The 23,066-nt window shown below is 40.6% G+C and overlaps 1 protein-coding gene across 2 annotated transcripts in view; it reads right to left on the bottom strand.

The window, feature by feature from the left end:
* Window positions 1-23,066, bottom strand: part of KIF5C (kinesin family member 5C) — a 159,648-nt gene that overhangs the window by 65,991 nt on the left and 70,591 nt on the right. For both annotated transcript variants that reach the window (XM_014782430.2, XM_087435159.1), the window contains 3 exons: window positions 19,959-20,083; window positions 17,337-17,441; window positions 16,819-16,967 (listed from right to left, as the gene is read on the bottom strand). In XM_014782430.2, coding sequence (XP_014637916.1) covers window positions 16,819-16,967; window positions 17,337-17,441; window positions 19,959-20,083 — 379 coding nt within the window. The remainder of the gene's footprint in view (window positions 1-16,818; window positions 16,968-17,336; window positions 17,442-19,958; window positions 20,084-23,066) is intronic.

Raw genomic sequence — 23,066 nt, 5'->3', positions numbered from 1 at the left:
GATCAAATGACCTCCTAGGGCGGATGGCCTGGGGGGTGTGATGCTACAGTGGACAGTGATTTGTTACTGATTGGACAATAATTCAAAGGAGCAACTGGTGAGAGCAAAGGCAGTGGCAGCTCTAGATGATACTAAAAACAAAAGACACGATTTACCTGGTTATGCACAGAAATGAACGCATAAGCAGACTTGCCCAATTAAAAAGTAAATTGACCATGGCAGAATTCCACTTATTACTTACTTTTTAAAAATACAAAAATTTCATTTAAAAATATGTGATATCCTGGTTTTTTTGCTATTGACATTTGCATTTTAAATTCCCAGCAGTTCTTGTACTGTCATATTTGCCAGCACTATCTGATATGTGATTCAGGTTAATTATGTTATCATCAAATGACAGTTTGGACATGATTTCTATTTCAGTGAAAGAAATTCCATGGTCCTCACCAGTGCTAAAGATGTCATTCTAAAAATTAATTCCTAAAGCAGACAAGTAAATAACCCAACTGTCAAAAGATGAGTTAAATGATTTCAATGTAAGACACTACTTAAGAATTAGTTTAAATCTCCCTCATTCAGTATAGCTTGAGGCTGCTGTCCCCAGAAGTGCTTCAACTCTAATTTTTCAAATAGCAGCAATTTTATTACTCCTTGAAAGTCTATGCCAGTTTGACACTCTCACCTCGCCTGCTAACATCCTCAGGCAGTGTTGTGGATGTTCCTCAGATACAAGCACAGATACTGCAGCATCTATTATCAACTTAGTAAGTCAGAAAGTGAAAAATAACCTATGTCTAAAATGCTTGTGGACATTTAAAGGTACACTTTGAGGCTACCAGTCTTACTTTTAAATCATAAAGAGTCTCTTCATGATTTCCAATGATACTAGAAAGAGAAAGATAGAGCCTGCCTCTATGCTATAGTCAGGCAGGTTTAGCCAGAAGTACAATTTTGTCAGCAGACCCAGCAAGGTTATCACTGGTGTAACGGTCCTCACTCTTAAAGTTCTTTTAAGCTGCCCAGAAAATTCTCTTTATTCTACTTCTGAAGTAATCAGGGTCCTGGTAGGAAACATGTGGCCCACTCAAACTGCATAATTTGGGGAGAGTTTTACAAAGGTATGAGAAGCGTGTTGGGAAATAACACAGGATAATGCATACCCCACATTAGTGATGAGGAGAGCCCAGAGGGAAGGAGCTATAGGAAGAAGGCTGCCCAATGGGAGCTGTAATAGCCTTTAGTCTAGGCACACAGCCAACCCAAAGTGACCCTTCACAGAAAGAGCCAAGAAATTAATATTCTGACCTCACTCTTTTCTCTCCTTCTGATTGCCTGCCTGTGTTCCAGTTGGTTGAACCTAATTGGCAACCAGAGGCAAGGGAGCCCATTGCCGTTGTTCAAACTGGTCACTGTCTCAGGGTACAGAGCAGACAGAGATGGTACAGAAATGATCCAGAGGAGTAGATGGAAGACATGCAACCAAACTCCCATTTGGAACTTGGAACAATGGTGGAAAACCATGATTCATGTCATTGCCCTAGACTTCATTCAGTCCCAAATGGGGCAGAGCATCATGCCTTTCCATCTACTACAGGTACAATATGAAGAAATTAGCCAACAGTGATAGGGAAAGATGTTAATTCTCCCAAACTTATTCTATAGATTTAAAATAATTTCAAATAAAATCCCAGGAGGTTTGCATGGGTGTACAGAAATTGACACTCTGATTCTAAAATTTATAAGAGAAATGAAAAAGGCCAAGAATAGCAAGACAATTTTGAAGAACAAAGTTAGAGAATGGAATATCAACACTAATTATAAAGCCACAGTAACTCAAACTGATTAAATAGTACAGAAACTTTGGAATAGAAGCAGAATAGATTATCCAGAAATGGACACTCAGCTATATAGTCATCTGATTTACGACAAAGACGTCCATATAGCACAGTGGAAAAGTGAAAACAGTCCTTTCAATATATGGTATGGGGGTGGGGGGGGGTTGACCTTTATCCACTTCCCCTATACCACATCAAAAATTCTATTCCAGATAGATCATACCATAAATGTGAAAGGTAAAACAATAAAGCCTCTAGAAGAAAACATAGGATAACATCTTCAAGACCTTGGGGTAGGCAATGATTTCTTAAATAGGACATAAAGAAAAGATAAATTTGACTTTATTGAAATTAAAAACCTCTCTTCATTAAAAGTCACCATCAAAAGAGTTAAAATGTAAGCCACAAAGTGGGAGAAGATACATGCAATACGTATACCTGACAAAGGACTTACCTATAATAATTTCTAAAAATCAATAAGAAAAAGCATACAACCAGTGAAAACACTGGGCAAAGATTTAAATAGGCACTTCACAAAAGAAGTGCCAATAAATACCCCAAAAAACGGTGCCTAATATCATTAGCCATCAAGGAAATGCAAAATAAAATAAGATACCTTTATACACCTAAGAGAACAGCTAAAAAATTTTTAACTGATAATACCAAGTGTTGGTGAGGATGTGCAGAGACTATAACACTCAGTTGCTACTAGAAGGAATTATTCCAATCGTTTCGGAAAACTCTTTGGTACTATCTATTAAGGCCAAACATCTCATATCCTATGAGCTAGCAATTCCACTCCTAGGTATACAACCTACAGAAATAAGGACATATGTTCACCTAAAGACATGACAACCAATGTCATAGTAACTTCATTTACAATAGTCCCAAAATGAAAACAATTCAAATACCTATTAACAGTAAATTCATATAGTAGATATTCATACAACGAAATACTATATAACTACAAAAAATAAACTACTACTACAGCTAACAATGTAGTGAATTTCAAAGATACAATGTTGCATAAAAGAAGCCAGATACAAAACATTACTGTATGTTTTTATTTGAATAAAGTTCAAAGAGAGGCAATAGTAATCTATGTTGATAGAAAAATAAACTGATATAGAAAGAAATCAAGTCAGGCCAGCCCTGTGGCTTGGTGGTTAAGTGCGCGCGCTGCGATGCTGGCGGCCCGGGTTCGGATCCCGGGTGCGCATCGAGGCACCACTTCTCTGTCCAGCCTGAGGCCGAGTCCCACATACAGCAACTACAAGGGTGTGCAGCTGTGACATACAACTATCTACTGGGGCTTTGGGGGCAAAAAATAAATAAAATCTTTAAAAAAAAAAGAAATCAAGTCAGATACAAGAATTTCTAGATCGTGGAATAAACTAGAGTTACTAAGAGAGATACTGAATCTCTGCCTGGAGTTATTTTTTTTTTTAATAGAACAAATATTCTTCCTATCTACGATGTTGAAATCAAGCTTGCAAAGTGGAATAACAAGTCCATCTTCCCATGAGAGATCTAGAGTAAAAGGATGTTGAACATCTACAATCTATCTTGCTTTCTACCATGAACTTTAGGAAAATTTACAGAATAAAGGAGCCTAACGGGGGGGGCGGAGTCAAGATGGCGGCGTAGGCAGACTCTGAACTCACCTCCTCCCGTGGACACAGCCAATTTACAACTACTCGTGGAAAAATTACCCCTGAGACAGAACTGAAAACTGGATAAGAGGAACTCCTGCAACAACGGACAATCCTAACTGGGGTAGAAGAGGCAGAGACTCCCTTCTGGAGAGGAAAAACGCCACCTTCACAAGCCGCCAGCTTCACGGCCGCCGGGAGCAGCTCACAGGTACGCAGCCTCCCTGGAGGCGCGGGGCCCTGAGCCGGGGAGCGCCCCCGCTGTGGGCATTTTGTGGATCCAGCACAATTGAGACCAGCAGCATAATATCTGACTTTGCCTGCTACTAAAGCATTGGGTAGCACCCCCAGAAAACCCGGTTCACAAAGAAACTAAAACTGGCTCTTAAAGGGCCCGCGCACAAACTCACCCGTTCCAGAAAGCATCCTAAAATCACCAGAAAGAAAGGTGCACAGTGCTTCGGTGACAAGAGATTCACCTAATAGGCCCTGAGTGCATCTCGGTGAGGGGTGAGACCTCTCCAGGGACTGGGACATTGGCGGCGGCCATTGTTGTGGCCTGGTGTGAGCGTGCTGACACAGACGCCATTGGAGTTCTCCCTGAGGCCTGCTAGCCCAGGGTCTGCTCCACCCGCTAGAGCGCCGATCTAATCCAGCTCAGCCAGGGCAGGCAGCCCACCCTAGAGACTAGCCCCACCCAACAACAAGCCCTCAGGCAACGTGTGGGCCTGCATAGATTGGTGACTGGATTCTCTGCAGCCTGGCAACTGAGCTGACTTGAGCGGGGCAGGGTGTGCACAAGGAGCGGGTGGAGAGTGTCGGGCGGTGGCAGAGTGTGTGGGGCTCCCGCCCTGGAGAGACTGGGTCCACTTGGGGAGGTCGGGCGCCACACGGGGCAGGACTGTGTTGACTGTGTGTGTGGACCTGTGGGCGGCAGGGCTTGTCAGCCGCAGAAGACTTGTGCTTCTCAAAGACCCACATAGGAGGTTTGCTCCACCTTCCAAAACCTGAAACAATTGGGTGCTCCTGTGCCTGAGGCCAGCCCCACCCAGCTGCAATCCTCAGAGAGCTGACAAGAGACCTAATAGGCTAGAGGCTTACAGCAATTGTAAGGCCCTGAGCCTAACAACCTGCCACGGTGGGGGCCTACTCACTTAAAAGAAATACTGCAACACAAATGTGGTATTAGAACTTGCAGCCAACTGTGCTGGGGCTCCCCACACCTGATAAAGAGACTGAAGGACCCACAACAACTACAAGCAGCTGAGCATTACAACAGCTGGCCAGGAGCATAACTCAGCCTCCCTGGGCGCCTACAGGGAGAGCAAACAGGCCACAGCAGAAGGACACACGTATCCCACATAGGGGTCACCCTGGAATATTGAGAAATGAGGGAAGCACACTGGAAGCCTCCTAAGCCATCACTTACATAAGGTCACCTATCCAAGAGCAGGAGACGTGGCTGACCTACCTAATACGTGAGACACAAGCACAGGGAAAGAGGCAAAATGAAGAGGCAAAAGAATACATTCCAAGTAAGGGAACAGGACAAAACCCCAGAAAAGGAACTTAGTGAAACAGAAATGAGCAACCTACCTGACAGAGAGTTCAAACTAAGAGTGTTAAGGATGCTCACTGATCTGGGGAGAAGAATAGATGGACTCAGTGAGAATGTCAACAAAGAAATGGAAGATATAAAAAGAACCAATCAGAAATGAAGAATACAATACTGGAAATGAAAAACTCATTAGAGGGACTCAAAAGCAGAGTAGAGGATACAGAAGAACGGATCTGTGAGCTGGAAGAAAGACTAGAAGAAATTACCCAAGGTGAACAGGTAAAAGAGAAAAGAATTAAAAAGAGTGAGGACAGTCTAAGGGACCTCTGGGACAACATCAAGCGCACTAATATCCGTGTTATAGGTGTCCCGGAAGGAGAAGAGCGAGACAAGGGGTCAGAGAATCTATTTCAAGAAATAATAGATGAAAACTTCCCTAACCTAAGGAAGGAAACAGACATCCAGGTACAGGAGGCACAGAGAGCCCCAAACAAGATAAACCCAAAGAGGCCCACACCAAGACACATCATAATCAAAATGTCCAGAATTAAAGATAAAGAGAGAATCCTAAAAGCCGCAAGAGAATGTCAAGTTACATACAAAGGAAACCCCATAAGGCTATCAGCTGACTTCTCAGCAGAAACCTTACAGGCTAGAAGAGAATGGCATGATATATTTAAAGTGCTAAAAGGAAAAAACTTACAGCCAAGAATACTCTACCCAGCAAGGTTATCGTTCAAAATGGAAGGAGAGATCAAAATTTTCCCAGATAAGCAAAAATTAAAGGAGTTTGTCACCAAGAAACCAGTGTTACAAGAAATGTTAAAAGGGACTGATTTAAGGGGAAAAGAGAAGACCACAAATAGGAAAAATTATCTATTTCCACGATTAGAACGTAATGGATACAAATGCACAAAAAAGAGGTTGGATATGATATCAAAAACATAAAAGGAGGGAGGAGGGTAGTTAAAGAGTACAGCTTTCAGACAGAGGTCAAACTCAAGTGACCATCAATTCTGTATAGAAGAAGTAAGGAACAGAGAAGGACTACTAAAACACTGAGGAAAAAAAAAAAAAGTTAAAAAATGGCAGTAAGTACATACTTATCAATAGCTACTTTAAATGTCAATGGACTAAATGCTCCAATTAAAAGGCATAGGGTGGCTGACTGGATAAAAACAAGACCCATATATATGCTGCATACAAGAGACACACTTCAGACCTAAAGACACTCACAAACTGAAAGTGAAGGGATGGAAAAAGATACTCCACGCAAATGGCAATGAAAAGAAAGCTGGGGTAGCAGTACTCATATCAGACAAAATAGACTTTAAAACAAAAACTGTAAAATGAGACAAAGAAGGGCATTACATAATGATCAAGGGAACAATCCAACAAGAGGATATAACACTTGTAAATATCTACGCACTCCAATGTAGGTGCACCTAAATATATAAAGCAATTATTAACAGACATAAAAACAGAAATAGACAGTAACACAATAATAGTAGGGACTTTAACACTCCACTTACACCAACGGATAGATCATCCAAACAGAAGATCAATAAGGAAACATTGGCCTTAAACGACACACTAGAACAGATGGACCTAGTAGATATATACAGAGCATTCCATCCAAAAACCGAAAAATACACGTTCTTTTCAAATGCACATGGAACGTTCTCCAGGATTGATCACATATTAGGCCACAAAACAAGTCTCCATAAATTTAAGAAGATTGAAATAATACCAAGCATCTTTTTCTGACCACAAAGGTATGAAACTAGAAATCAACTATAGGAAGAAAATCAGAAAAGCCACAAATACATGGAGATTAAACAAAATGCTACTGAACAACGACTGGGTTAATGAAGAAATCAAAGAAGAATTTAAAACATACCTGGAGACAAATGAAAATGAAAATACGACATGCCAGAATTTATGGGATACAGCAAAAGCGGTTCTAAGAGGGAAGTTTATAGCAATACAGGCCTATCTCAACAAACAAGAAAAATCTCAAATAAACAATCTAACAATGCACCTAAAGGAACTGGAAAAAGAAGAACAAACAAAGCCCAAAATCAGTAGAAGAAGGAAAATAATAAAAATCAGAGCAGAAATAAATGAAATAGAGACCAAAAACAATAGAAAAATTAATAAAACCAAGAGCTGGTTCTTTGAAAAGATAAACAAAATTGACAAACCTTTAGCTAGACTCACCAAGAAAAAAGAGAGAAGGCACAAATAAGTAAAATCAGAAATGAAAGAGGAGTGGTTACAACAGACACCTCAGAAATACAAAAGATTATAAGAGAATACTATGAAAAACTATATGCCAACCAATTCGACAATCTGGAAGAAATGGATAAATTCTTAGAATCATACAACCTTCCAAAACTGGATCAAGAAGAAGTAGAGAATTTGAATAGACCAATCACCAGTAAGGAGATCGAAACAGTAATCAAAAACCTCCCCAAAAATAAAAGTCCAGGACCAGACGGCTTCCCTGGTGAATTCTACCAAACATTCAAAGAAGACTTAATACCTATCCTTCTCAAACTCTTCCAAAAATTGAGGAGGGGGAAGCTCCTAACTCATTCTACGAAGCTGACATTACCCTGATACCAAAACCAGACAAGGACAACACAAAAAAGAAAATTACAGGCCAATATCACTGATGAACATCGATGCGAAAATCCTCAACAAAATACTAGCAAATCGCATACAACAATACGTTAAAAAGATTATACACCATGATCAAGTGGGATTTATTCCAGGTATGCAGGGATGGTTTAACATTCGCAAATCAATCAACGTAATATACCACATTAATAAAATGAAGAACAAAAATCACATGATCATCTCAATAGATGCCGAGAAAGCATTTGACAAGATCCAGCATCCATTTATGATAAAAACTCTGAATAAAATGGGTATAGAAGGAAAGTACCTCAACATAATAAAGACCATATATGAGAAACCCACAGCTAATATCATCCTCAATGGTGAAAAACTGAAAGCTATCCCTCTAAGAACAGGAACCAGACAAGGATGCCCACTGTCACCACTCCTATTTAACATAGTATTGGAAGTCCTAGCCAGAGCAATCAGGCAAGAGAAAGAAATAAAAGGGATCCAAATTGGAAAGGAAGAAGTGAAACTGTCACTATTTGCAGATGACATGATTTTATATATAGAAAACCCTAAAGAATCCACCAGAAAACTTTTAGAAGTAATAAACGAATATGGGAAAGTTGCAGGATACAAAATCAACATACAAAAATCAGTTGCATTTCTGTACACTAACAACGAAGTAGCAGATAGAGAAATTAAGAATACCATCCCATTTACAATTGCAACAAAAAGAATAAAATACCTAGGAATAAACTTAACCAAAGAGGTGAAAGATCTGTACACTGAAAACTATAAAACATTTCTGAAAGAAATTGAAGAAGACACAAAGAAATGGAAAGATATTCCGTGCTCTTGGATTGGAAGAATTAACATAGTTAAGATGTCCATACTTCCTAAAGCCATCTATAGATTCAATGCAATCCCTATCAAAGTTCCAATAACATTTTTCACAGAAATAGAACAAAGAATCCTAAAATTTATATGGAACAACAAAAGACCCCGAATAGCTAAAGGAATCCTGAGAAAAAAGAACAAAGCTGGAGGTATCACACTCCCTGATTTCAAAATATACTACAAAGCTATAGTAACCAAAACAGCATGGTACTGGCACAAAAACAGACACACAGATCAATGGAATAGAATCGAAAGCCCAGAAATAAACCCATACATCTATGGACAGCTAATCTTTGACAAAGGAGCCAAGAACATACAATGGGGAAAAGAAAGTCTCTTCAACAAATGGTGTTGGGAAAACTGGATAGCCATATGCAAAAAAATGAAAGTAGACCCTTACCTTACACCATACACAAAAATTAACTCCAAATGGATTAAAGACTTGAATGTAAGACCTGAAACTGTGAAACTTCTAGAAGAAAACATAGGCAGTACGCTCTTCGACATCAGTCTTAGAAACATCTTTTCAAACACCACATCTGACCGGGCAAGAGAAACAATAGAAAAAATAAACAAATGGGACTACATCAAACTAAAAAGCTTCTGCACAGCAAAGGAAACCATCAACAAAACGAAAAGACAACCTAACAATTGGGAGAAGATATTTGCAAACCATACATCTGATAAGGGCTTAATCTCCAAAATATATAAAGAACTCATGCATCTCAACAACACAAAAACTACCAACCCAATTAAAAAATGGGCAAAAGACCTGAACAGACATTTCTCCAAAGAAGATATACAGATGGCCAACAGACACATGAAAAGATGTTCAAAATCACTAACTATCAGGGAAATGCAAATCAAAACTACAATGAGATATCACCTCACGCCCGTCAGAATGGCTATAATTAACAAGACAGGAAACAACATGTGTTGGAGAGGTTGTGGAGAGAAGGGAACTCTCATACACTGCTGGTGGGAGTGCAAACTGGTGCAGCCACTATGGAAAACAGTATGGAGATCCCTCAAAAAATCAACGATAGAACTACCATCTGATCCAGCTATTCCACTGTTGGGTATTTATCCAAAGAACTTGAAAACACCAATTTGCAAAGGTACATGCACCCCTGTGTTCATTGCAGCCTTATTCACGATAGCCAAGACTTGAAGCAACCTAAGTGCCCATCAAGGGACGAATGGATAAAAAAGCTGTGGTATATATACACAATGGAATACTACTCAGCCATAAGAAACGATTTAAATCCAGCCATTTGTGACAACATGGATGGACATTGAGGGCATGATGCAAAGTGAAATAAGTCAGAGGGAGAAGGTCAAATACCGTATGATTTCCTTCATTAAGTAGTAGATAATAACAACAATAAACAAACACATAGGGACAGAGATTGGATTGGTGGTTACCAGAGGGGAAGGGGGGAGGGAGGAGGGTGAAAGGGATAATTGGGTACATGTGTGTGGTGATGGGTTGTAATTAGTATTTTGGTGGTGAACATGATGTAATCTATGCAGAAATAGAAGTACAATGATGTACACCTGAAATTTTTACAATGTTATAAACCAATGTTACTGCAATAAACAAAAAATTTAAAAAAAAAAAAAAAAAAAGGAGCCTAACGATTAGGTTCTATCTGCTTCTGCCACTCACAATTCCCTTGCTTCCTGTGTGAATGTCCAGCTAGTTGCCATCAGTGTGGGCTAGGGAGTGCTCTGTGGTTTTTCTGCCTGGTCCACTTTAGAGCACCAAGTCTCTTCCAGCTTTCATACTCTTTGCTCTTTTATTTTGGCATTTTCCATATGCTTGATAGCTGTAATCACACGGCACAGCATTATATCTGGACTCTCTGCTCAAACACAGGGAATCAACACGGATCCTGAGCACCAGGACTGCACGGGGACACAGTTCAGGGTCTTGTGAGCACATACATGCATATCCATGTGCATTTACTGCTCAGCCTTGTTTCCAAAAGAATTTCGGGTAGTTTACAAGGAAACAAATCGACAGGATAGAAGAAATTAAGAAATGCTCTTAAGGCAGGTTTTACAAGTTTGTCTAGCTGGAGCTACATAGCAAGAGCAATACCACCCAGCCCTATAGTTCAGGGACATTACTCCTTGATATAGAAAAACAAGCCAACAATCCACAGGAGCCTTACTACAGCCATGAACTTACTGCTCACTCATCATCTTTATGGGTCAGTCTCACTGTGATAACATTTGGTTAATCCCAGGGTGACCTGATCATTCACAAATGAGCACAAAAGTGTCTTGGGTCTTCATTTCCAAAGACCCTAAGGTTTTTCAACCAGAGTCCCCAAGCTGTACACAAAAATAAATGCTTTTCCTGAAGTTATAACCATAGCACACACTGACCAAAATCCTAAGCAAATGCTACTTAGGGGAAGAGTCTTAATTAATCTTAGGTTTACACCCTAACAGCAAGACACACTTAGCACAAATGAGCCAAATCTTGAGGGTGCAATTATCAGGATATCTGTCTTGCAGTTTTTCTTTGTTTCAGCTTACTTCAGAGAGTCAAGCATCGCTTAAATAATATACAATCTAGCCTTGCCCCAGATATAATATCTCTTCTCCCCACAAGGGAGAGGACGAGGACCCAGTTTTTAAAAGACCTCAAAGCTAAGAATATTAACCTCCTTTGGAGAAGGCAGACCAAGCACAACAGACAAGAGCAGAGGCCACAGTACATCTTCCACCTAGATCCCCATACAGAGACAGTTAAGTCAGAAAAGGATTCTATTAGACACACTCCACTGAAGAACAGAAGGAGGAAGACTCTGCCTCCCTGCCCTCGAGTGTTCTGTTATTTCCTCCCAGCACCTCTCAGTCCCTCTATCACTGAATTTGCAATTTCCATGTTCAGAAGCCTATGTCCAGGCTTCTAAGACTGCTGATCATGTCTGTTTCCACCACCTAGGTTAAGCCCCAGGCGTGACGACACTCTACAGGCATTCTCATAATTTGGCACTTGAATCAAGCCCTGTTAAGAGGGGAAGTCCTAGAACCACTTACATCATTCTTTGTCCTGACATATCCCTTCCCCACCTATTTCCTCAATCATTGCCTATACTCCATGCTGTCTGGCCTGTCAGTTCTAAATGATATATAGATGACACATCATTGGAGTTTCTTCAAATTAGCTTGGCCTCCCTGAAAGAACCAGGAAGATGTTTGTTCTTAGTACCTTCCTACCCCTTGTTTTCAGCATTTTCCTTCCCTCTCCAGGTGTTCAGGATAGTACTGACATTTGACAACCCCTAGACAACCCCACACCTTCAATGCACAGAATAAGTCTGTAATGTGTGATTCTGCACTGTGAGTGGTTTGTATGTAAGAAGGACAGAGAGATTGAGATCCTCCCGCTGTGGGGTGGGAGAGGGTAGTTGCACATCCTTCTCTATCAGTCAGGGTTCTCCACAGAAAGAGAACCAGTAGGATAGATATAGATAGATAGACGAGAGAGAGAGAGAGAGAGAGAGAGAGAGAGAGATCCTATTTGATATATATAAGATATACCTTACATTTATTTATTTATTTATCTGAAGAAATTGGCTCATGTGACTGTGGGGACTGGCAATTCTGAAAGCTGTAGGGCAGGCCAGCTGGCTGGACACTCAGGCAGGAGTTGATGCTCAAGTCTTGAGGCAGAATTTCTTCTTTTCCAGGAAACCTCAGTTTTTGCTCTTAAGACTTTCAACTGATTGGATGAGGCCCACCCATGTTATGGAGGGTAATGTGTTTTACTTAAAGTCAACTGATGGTGGATGTTAATCACATCTACAAAATACCTTCAGAGCCACACCTAGATTAGCATTTGATTAAATAATTGAGTACTACAGCCTAAACAAATTGACACATAAAACCATCACACCCTTTAATCTGCTCTGAGTCCTAGTTCCCATATAAAACACCTAATCTTCTTCTGGAAACATGACTGCTGCAAAGCACTTTCCCATTTCCTGTTGAGGCCATTTCCCTGCTGTGAGTGGGGGATGTAGGGAAGGAGAAATTAAAAGCTTTAAATTTTGTCTTTTGAAAAGCTCCAGTCTCCCGAGAAACATTAAGAAATGACTGACGTGGATAAGGATTTGGCATCTGGTTAAACTTCTGTCACCCACAGTATCTCTCTCTCTAAGAGCAAAAATTAATTCTACCGGTGTTTCAGCAACAGGCCCTCCAACAGGAGGGTGATTTGAGGCTTTCTCCATTTTATGTCAAAAGCGTAGCCAAGCATCAAGGCAGGCAACGTGCTCACTGTAGCCCCGCAGGTAACTTGTTATCATGCTCTGGGGACATGAATTTTCCATGCACGCCACTCAGGCCTTGGGCTCTGCCTAACCCAGCGGCCACCAAACTGAGCACTAGATGGCACAATTTAAAAATTAAAAAGTGCACATCAGGAAAAGAAGAAAGAATATTACTTTCCCTAAATTATCAATTCTCCTTCCACATTCACATACAAATAAATGAATTATTCATACTGGATCAATCAAAACTCTTGGTGCCAAAGATGTGCTGACTCAGGCCTTCTCTAGACTGATTGGTCTCCCCCCTCGGGGCTCCCTTTTCCCTCATTACCACCCCAAATCAAGGTGCATTAAATAGGCATCCAAGATAATTGGGTGATTTGAGTTCCAACTTCTAAAATTTACAAATATCCTTTTCGAAAAGTGCTATAAAAGTACTTTGGAAGAGCAATTAAAGGCTAAGAAACAAAATGCTAGAAGCCAGAATTAAAAAAAATCAATGAAAGTGCTCTAATTTGAGTCCCCTATCCCTTAAAGCAGGAAGTGTTCAGCCTTTCCACAGAGTCCAGCTTTTTGACTCTCTGCTGCCTGGAAGTTCAAGTGTTGCCTCCTTGGCTGGATTAAAAGTTCTTTGAGAACATAGAAAATGGCTTCAACTTCTTTACTAGCACAAGGCTGGGCATTCAGGGGACTAAAGGGGACAGGCCTGACCAAATAGAAGAGCCAGAATTCATTGCTGAAACCAAGAAATAGACACAGTGAATTTTTTCCTTTAAAATACCAGGACCTAATTGAAAATTCTGAAGAGTGCTGACTTCACAGGCTGCTCTCAGACATCTGTAGACTCCATCACGTTTCCACTGCTTCAAAGGACATACTATTGTTTTATTCAGGGCATCAGTACAGGATAGCCTAGCAACAAACACGGACTTCCTTCATGTTCTTGAAAGAACCGTGTAGGAGTAACTGAGGAACCTCATGCTGTCCTAAGGTTTGGCCACCCCTGCAACAAGAATATAATGAACACTCATTACACTGAATTTGGGATGTGCCCGGCAGCCCTTTCTGAGTTCAAAGTGCTTAATCTCATTAGCTATCAGATACCATGTCTAATCCAATGTTCAGACTCATGTCTGCTGTGTAACTGGGTTCAACGCATATATTTAACAATAAAGCATGTATTGGCCCCATAGAGAAGTTAGATGTCCTTGAAGAATCCATTAACTAACTCAGGGATGGAAGGAAGGGAACAAAACCTCACACATTTCTAATTATAGGCTAGAAAACAAACAAGATCTAAACCTAACCAAACTTGTGGACATAATGGTGTCACAGTCAGGCAACTGCCTGAAAGTTCTAAGGAAGTCTACACAACAAATATTAGATTCGTCTGTTCATTCATTTGATAAGCATTTATTTATTAACCACCTACTATGTACTAATTGTGTTGGGTGCTTGTTGGGACAACTGATGCCAATGATAAACGTAGTCCCTGCCCTCATGGAGCCCAGTATCCAGATGATTCTGATAAAAGGTTGTAGACCAACCTATTTCACTTGAAAATATAATTGACATACTTTTGATTTCCTGGAGTCTCAAAATATCAGCAGTATTTCTTTAATCATTCACTCCATAAACTTAATTCTAATTCTACTTCATTCAGTCCTGTTCCTTATATTACAGTCCTATCCCATACATTACATTACATTCAGTCCAGTCCCATCCATTACTGTGATTTTTCCAAGCCTCAATACATCAGATTGCTGAAGACTGTTGAAGATGGAGGAAAAGGGATATTTGCAATCACTGAATGCCTATGACATGCCAGCCCTTGTGCTAAGCAAAAACTGAAGCAACTCATTTAACCCTCCTAACAATCTCAGAAGTAGGCGTTATTATATTTCTTTCTCCAGGTGGGGAGACTGAGGCTCAGAAAGAAGTAAACGAGAGAAAGAATGGGTCAGTAGCAGAACTTAGCTTCAAAACTTGAACTTACTGACCCCAGAGGCCTGTGCTCATCAAGGTTCCTGATCAAGCAGCCCACATGTAAGAGGCTGTGGGCCAAATAACAGACTCCATCCTACGACATCCTACATGTTCAGACATTTAGTGGCTGGGTGGTCTCAGGTATGGTACCTAATGGCTTTGAGCCTAAGCCTCAATTTCATCCCCTGTACAAAGGTGGGATAATGCCTACCTGATAGAATTGCTGTGAGGATTTTGACACACCTGGTACATGCTAGGCCCTAAAAAAAGCACTAGTGATAATGACGATGCTGATGATTGCCTCACTGAGATCAGAAGAAAGAAAACAATCATTTGGACTCACACCTAAAACTCTATCTATAGACAGCAGCAACGCCCACTAACATCAGGAACTTTCAGACAGACAGCCCATGCCCAGGATGACTCTGGCTTGCAAAGATTCAGATTATTTTTGCTTTGCTGGTGAGAATTTTTTTTTAAGAGATGGTTCCTTTCTAAATGCATTTGGTGCTTTACATATGCATTTGCTCAAACATGTCTTCAGAGGAAATTGTTAAAGCTTAAGTTTAAGAAACCAGGAGAGACGGGGCAGGCAGGATGATCACCACAGTATCCTACGTTTCCCATAAGCAGTTCCTGGTTTATAGGTATCCCGTGACCCTTGAGAAAAGCAGGGGTTATCCCACTGCAATTCACTGACCCAAGCATTTGGCTAATCAAGGAAGTAATTTGAGAGGAAGTAAAGGACCCAAATCCAGTTTAAAAGATATATTAGCTCCACAACATTTCACTGTAATTATTATTTATTTAGACATCCCACAGGTGCTGTGACTGTGTAATTCTATGTTCTGTTGAGGGCTCAGGAAATGACTGGGGTTTAATGCAGTTTAAATAAGCCATAACAATTTCCCGTACAGAATGCCCACCCCCAACTGTCCTTTCTCTAGTCATCTTAAACTATTTCTCAGACATAGCCACACAACACACTCCCAGGAGGAAGGCCAAGGTAGTTCTCTGTGCATCCATTACAAATGAGGCAGCTGAAGCCCACGGAGAACTGGTAACTTGTCTAAAGATCATAGAATTGTTCAGTATTGAAGGGAATGATGGCACTAGAATCTGCATCTCCCAACTTCAGGTCTGGGCTCAGCCGACTGAGCACTTGAGATGCTCAGATCACCCAAATCCACTGCACCCCAAGCACTCTAGGAACTAGCACCTGGGGCAGCCATGCTGAGAGGATGAAGCTAAACACCTGAAACTGAGGGACCATGACTGAAGGAGGTGAGGCCTTGGGCAACAGGGAGAGGTGGGCAAGACAGGAAAGGCAGGTATGAACTAACCCACATACGTGAATGTTGTTTTTAGATTACTGAGTGTCTCCCACCTATTAACACTTTTCAGACATCCAGGACATCTCATTTGGGACATTTTTAAAGGCGAGAAGATGGCTGCCATCTTCCCCTTTCCTCAAAATACATTCTGCACCTCCTATCCCCAGGCAGGATTTCTTCCCCACCCTATCTATATTTATGCCACTACTCTACATTCAGCAAGTTTCTGGTTGTTCTATCAGCAACTCTGCAATGGATCCCAAATATTGGAGTTAAAGGTAGTTACCAGTCTTGAGTTGTATACACTTGAAATCCTGTGAAACTGAGCATTAGACTTAATTGCATGAAGAACAACAGTAACGCTCCACTGAATTACCAACAGTCTCATCTATAAGTTTGAGTGTTTCTTTTAACCCAGACCTCTGATTGGCATATTCTTGTCCATTAATTTAAAACATAATTATTCCTTTGGCCTCAATAACGATGCCTCAAGTTTACAGGTCACCTGCTAGATGCAATTTAGTAACAGGCTGCTTGCCCCCTCACTCTAATTCCTCTCTGGCACTAGCCCCTTACCACTTACTCCTAACACCTAAGACTCAGCTCAGAGCATGAGCAACAAGAGACCACACCTACCTTTGTCCAAACATCAGCGTTGACTTGGTCTCAGCTTCATTGAAGACAGAGGGAGAACAGCAAATAACGATGGTGGTTCTACAGTTCCCACCCAGAGAGTCCTGAAGAATCCGAGTCATCTTGCTGTCCCGGTACGGCACGTGTGTTTTCTATTTAGGAAAAGAAAAAGTATTGGCTCTTGGAGCCCATTCAAAGAAAAAACAGAGGGAAGGAAGTCAGTGATGAGAACACTGGGCTTAGAAACACGTGTGAAATAAGAATTTGTTGCCCAGTCTCTGCATCTTGCCAAAGTTCAGAATGCCTCTTCTGGGACCCGGGTCATAGAAAATCAGCATTACCATTCACACATTTTAACGCACTAGATCTCCCAGCAAGCAGGATGTCCACAGCCAGGATTCCCTCTGTTCCATTCCAAACAAAAACAAACGAATCTCTAGGGTGTGTGACAAAGAGAATACAGGGACCCAAAAGGCGACTTCTCATAACATCATTTAATAGACAGGAACAGGCTCACTTACTGTCCCTTCTGCCAAGGCAGAGATCACATTTCCCAGAGCAGACAAAGACTTATTGATATTTTTAGCTTCGTCAAGAACAGCTCCCTCGGCACCAGTTTTGCTGACCTACCAGAGAGAAGAGAAAGCAGTGAGCTGCACAGGACAGCAAGAGCAGGGCAGAAAATTCCAACTCACAGGAGAGCAAAGGAGGGGGCGCTGGTGATGGGAACCCGCCTGGAATGCAAGGAAACGTAAAAGTAAGTAAGAATCACATTGATAAAACCCTCCCTCGTGCCTGAGGCTGGGGATTTGTTCTCTCTCGCTGTCATTTTCCCCTCAATTAGCTTTTAGGGGAATGGCTGAAACAATGCCTCAAGTACTGGAGCTGCAGATGCTTCCCCAGGGGGCATCCATCGGGAAAGCAGGCTCCAGAAGTGCTGTCACCACGGAGAGGCAGGGGCCTTGCGAGCCTGAACCACAGCCTCCATGGTGGAGGGGTTGTCCAGACTCTGTTCCTTTCCTACTTAATCCCACAGCGAGGAAAACAGGAACAATTATCCAAAAGGAAAAATACTGGGAGAGGCAGAAAAAGTCAAGAAAATGTATATTACGTTGTGAATTTGTCTTTTTCCTCTACAGCCAGAGGGACCGTGCACAGTTCTTCCTCTGCTGTGTTATTACTGGTAATTTCGTATTTACAGCTCTGGGTAGAGACAGTTTACAGATGCTGGAAAAAATAGGAACTCAACATGATTCATAGCTCTGCTGACTAGACAAACAACGCAGGGGGAGCAGCTGCTCTCTAAAGAAAGAAAAGCGGGGAAATGATTTTAAACTGCACATAGACGGATTTCAATTATGTATAAAGGAGAGACTTCTAATGTTAGAGAAGAACGCGTGTCCAGGGGGGAGGTTTTTTTCAAATAGGATAGATTCTCATCTCGCTGGGAATCGTGTGTGTGGGTACCCCTGCTTATAGAGAGAGAAATAATATAGCTGATGGGTCACAAATGATAAGTCTAGTCACATGGTGTTGTTTAAGGTGCTTTCATATTTGAGCATCTTAACTCCATGAAATATGCAAGACAGGTACAGTCACCTTCCTTTTATAGACAAGGAAAATTTGAGCTCCAGAGATGTCAAATTGCCAGCCCAAGGGAAGAACACCATTTAGGGGAGTCGGGGACTAAAGCCCAGAGTTCTCTTCTACTAGATCACACTGACACATTCATATGGACACATCTAGGGCAAAAGAAAACAGACGTGAGCAAAAGAAATGATGTGTGGGACCACAACTTTAAAATGCCTCATAAATATTAGAAGCAATAACCACCAACACTGTTCAGAGGACAGGCCTCCCCTCTGAACTGCCAGCATTAAGCATTTTTCAGCTACATTTAGGCCCTAAATACTCTTCGCTGTGCACTAAAAGGAAAGAGGGCAGCTCGGGAAGAGCGAAGTGGCCACCAGGCTCTGTCTGGACCCACACAGCTGGTGTGGCCACAAAGCAGATCCCAGCTGTTAATGGTCAGCCTAGAACTAAGCGATGCTGCTCATGTTCCCATTCCGGTGGGTGTCTGTTTAATCAAAGTTACAAGCCCGTACAAGTAAAATTTTAGATTCCCAACCAGGAATATCCAGATGATTTTCTGCTCATCGCTTTACAAACGCAGAGAGGAGGACAATCCAAGTAGCCGTTACTTACATGGATGTCAGTGGCCATAACTTGGCGTATGGTGGTGGGGAGTAAGTGAAGATCAATTACACAGTTCAGGAGACTGACCGAGCTTCTAGGCCTGATGGGGACAGTCAGCACAATGTCAGTGATGATGGAGGCCCCATGGTATTGTGCACGTGGACTTGCTCTGTGATGTCGCCCCAGGGGGCAGTGCCCTCAGCCAGGCTGTGGCAGCAGGAGCCTGTAGTGGTGCTATGGAAGTGAGGCTGGAAGGGGGCAGGTGGGAGGTTCTGGGAAGTCTATTTGGTCTGGAGTATGATGTCAGCCGGTGCCTGGGAGGGCATGGCACAGAGTAGACATGCTAAAAGAGAGCCCTGACAAAACCAGAGACAGATCAGGGATTGTGGCAAAAACCCTGGCTACAGTCCTCATAGCCTGAAGGATGTGAGGCCACCCATGTGAGACCCCGTCAGTCCATTCCTATTGCAGAGAGAAGCAAGCAATGCAGAGAGAGCCCCAGCTTCCAGATCTTCTACCAGCAAAACAAACCTGCAAGGGCAGGACTGCCACATTCCAACGGCAAAGCCCTCTGCTGGCCTATTTGAGTCTGGTACAACATGGGTATCTTTCCCTTCCTCAGAAGTTCATGCCCTCCTGCATTTGTGCAACTGCCTTTGCCAGGCTAAGTTCACACCAACACTTGCCTAATGTCATCATCTGAGCCTATTAGGCATAAATCAGAGTTGGCATTCAAAGCACCTCCCGTGATACGAATAGGGGACTTCAGGACCAGAAAAGAAAGAGCAGGCAAGCAAAGGTTAAATTTAATAACATCTTGGCACAACATCAGAAACTTTAAAAGCTCTTTAAAACCAGGGAATAGAAAGGCATAAAAATTATACCATTGCACATTGAAGCAAATAACAGGGGGAAATTATAGATAATACAAATAAAGAACCAATTACCTTTTCGCTTCCAGCCAAATCAACTAGATAAAGCTTCCCACTGAGTTTTTTTTCGGTCTCTACATTCTCTTGTTTAATATTAATCAGAAAGATACTGTGACTTCTAGAGCTGTGTTCATTCATGTCTGAAAAGGAAAATAGTTTACTGCTGTACAAAGAACACATAAATTTAAGTAGCAAGCCTCTCATCTGAAAAGCACAACAAATCATGCCTAACTTTTTAAGCTCCATTTTTTTTTAAGTTCAGCCAATTTAAAAAATTATCTGAGACCACTGTTTCTTCTTAAAAACAATGCTCATTCTAGAAATGAAAGATTTAAAATGTCTTCAAGTGGCAAAGAAATTAATCTACAAATTTTAGTCAATGATTTAAGATAGCAGATTCTTAGCTCTGCCTGAAGCCCCATCCTCCAATATCCTACTTCAGCCCAACTCTCTTCTTAAAGAGCTCACAGCTTCCTCCCCTGCCTCACTTTAAGTCCCTCAGCCTCTATTATTGTGATTAATACCTGATATATTTTATCTTCTTTATGTGGGTAAGCCTTGCCTTATCAGTAATATCATCAGCTTTCTTAAGGAAGGATTATGACTTTTTTAAGGAAGGATTAAAACACACACTTCTTCTATAACCCATTCTAGGTGCATAGAAGGTCTCAAAGATTAAATATGCTTCATTAGGACCAAGTACTGGAAATGAAATCTTTTTGGACCCTGGTCTTTGTTCCCCAGGCAGGCAGAGACCCCAGTGACTGTCTTATTCAACCCCCACTAGCAATCATTTCTTAAAACTATTTTACCAGATTATATGGAGCAAACTCTAAAGATTCCATTATGTTAGAACTAATAAACAAACTTAGCAAAGTTGCTGGATACAAAAGAAATACGTATATATCAGTTGCACTTCTATATAGTAACAATGAACAATCGAAAAGGAAATTAAGAAAACTATTTCATTTAAAATAGCAACAAAAAGAATAAGATACATAGGAATAAACTTAACCAAGGAAGCAAAAGACGTGTGCACTGTAAACTACAAAATGTTGCTAAAAGAAATTAAAGAAGACACATATAAATGGAAAGATATTCCTTGTTCATGGATTGGAAAATTTAATATTGTTAAAATGGAAATACTACCAATAGCAATCTACAAACTCAATGCAATCTCTATCAAAAACCTAATGATATTTTTTGCAAGAATAGAAAAGTCCATCCTAAAATTCCTGTGGAATCTCAAGTGATCCTGAATAGCCAAAACAATCTTGAACAAAAGAACAAAGTTGGAGGTCTCACACTTACTAATTTCAAAACTTACTACAAAGCTATGGTAATCAAAACAGTGTGGTATTGGCATAAAGGCAGATATACAGACCAACGGAATAGAATAGAGAGCCCAGAAATAAACCCTCACATAATGTGTTCAAATAATTTTCAACAAGAATGTCAAGACCATTCAACAGGGAAAGGACAGTTTCTTCACCAAATGGATATCCACAAGTAAAAAAAAAAAAGGTGGACTCTTACCTTTAGCCATATACAAAAATTAACACAAAAAGGATCAAAGACCTAAATGTAAAAGCTAAAACTATAAAACCTTAGAAGAAAACAATGGGGAAAAGCTTCATGACACTGGATTTGGCAATGATATCTTAGATATGACACCAAAAACATAAGCAACAAAAGAAAAATAGATAAATTGGACTTCATCAAAATTAAAAACTTTTGCGCATGAAAGGACACTATTAACAGAGCAAAAAGGCAACCTATAGAACAAGAGAAAATATATGCAAAGCATATATCTGATAAGGGATTGAGATCCAGAATATATAAAGAACTCCTACAAATCAACAACAACAAAACAAACAACCCAATTAAAAAATGGGCAAAGGACTTGAAGACATTTCTCCAAAGAAGATGTACAAATGGCCAATAAGCATATGAAAAGATGCTCAACATCACTAATCATTAGGGAAGCGCAAATCAAAACCACAATGAGATACCACTTAACACCCATTATGATATCTATTAAGAAGGGGAAAAAAACAGAAAATGAGAAGTGTTGGCAGGGATGTGAGGAAATTGAAACTCTTGTGCACTGTTGTATTCAATTTGTTGGAATACAAAATGATGCAGCTGCTATGGAAATCATGGTAGTTCCTCAAAAAATTAAAAGTAGAATTACCATATGATCCAACAATTCCACTTCTGGGTATATACCCAAAAGAACTGAAAGTGGGAACTTGAACAGATATTTATACACCCACCCATGTTCATAGCAGCATTTATTCACAATAGCCAGAAGGTGGAAGCAACACAAGTACCTATGTGTCTATCTATGGATGAATGGATAAACAAAGTGTGGTATATATATATATATACAATGGAATTATTATTCAGCCTTAAAAAGGAAGGAAATTCTGACACATGTTACAACATGAATGAACCTTGAAGACGTTATGCTAAGTGACATAAGCAAGTCACAAAAGTACTTATATGATTCCACTTATATGAGATACCCAGAGTTGTCAAATTCATTGAGACAGAAAGTAGGATGGTAGTTGTCAGGGGCTGGGAGGAGGGAGTATGGGGAGTTATTGTTCAATGGGCATGGAGTTTCACTTTGGGATGATTAAAAAATTCTGGAAACAGATAGTGGTGATGGTTGCACAACATCATGAATGAACTTAATGCCACTGAATTGTACACTTAAAAATGGTTTAAATTGTAAATTTTAGGTTATGCATATTTTACCACAATAATTTTAAAAACCACCTTACCAGAATGATAAGAAAAATACTAATGTTCTGAACCAACCGTTCTGAACCAAGAGGCCAAGATGGATGATCAGATATGGTATGAATAATTCATGACCAACCCAAGAAAGTGAGTAATGAATTGCTTTATAAACGAGAGATGCTACTACTCTAAGAAATTCAGTCTTAGATTCTTTCAAGAAATGTGTAAGCAGAAAAGAAAGAAGTGAAGTTGAACCTACACTATATACAAGTCTAGGCTCACCTATGAAATTTGCCACATATATGAATATCATCCTATACATTTGTTGCGGTAAAGAAAGGGTTGAGAATTACAGTTCTGGATCACAGAATCATA

Source organism: Ceratotherium simum, chromosome 9, assembly GCF_057802395.1.
Source record: "Ceratotherium simum simum isolate JZ-2026a chromosome 9, ASM5780239v1, whole genome shotgun sequence".
Classification (NCBI taxonomy): Eukaryota; Metazoa; Chordata; class Mammalia; order Perissodactyla; family Rhinocerotidae; genus Ceratotherium; species Ceratotherium simum.
This window is presented reverse-complemented; position numbering and strand designations above follow the sequence as displayed.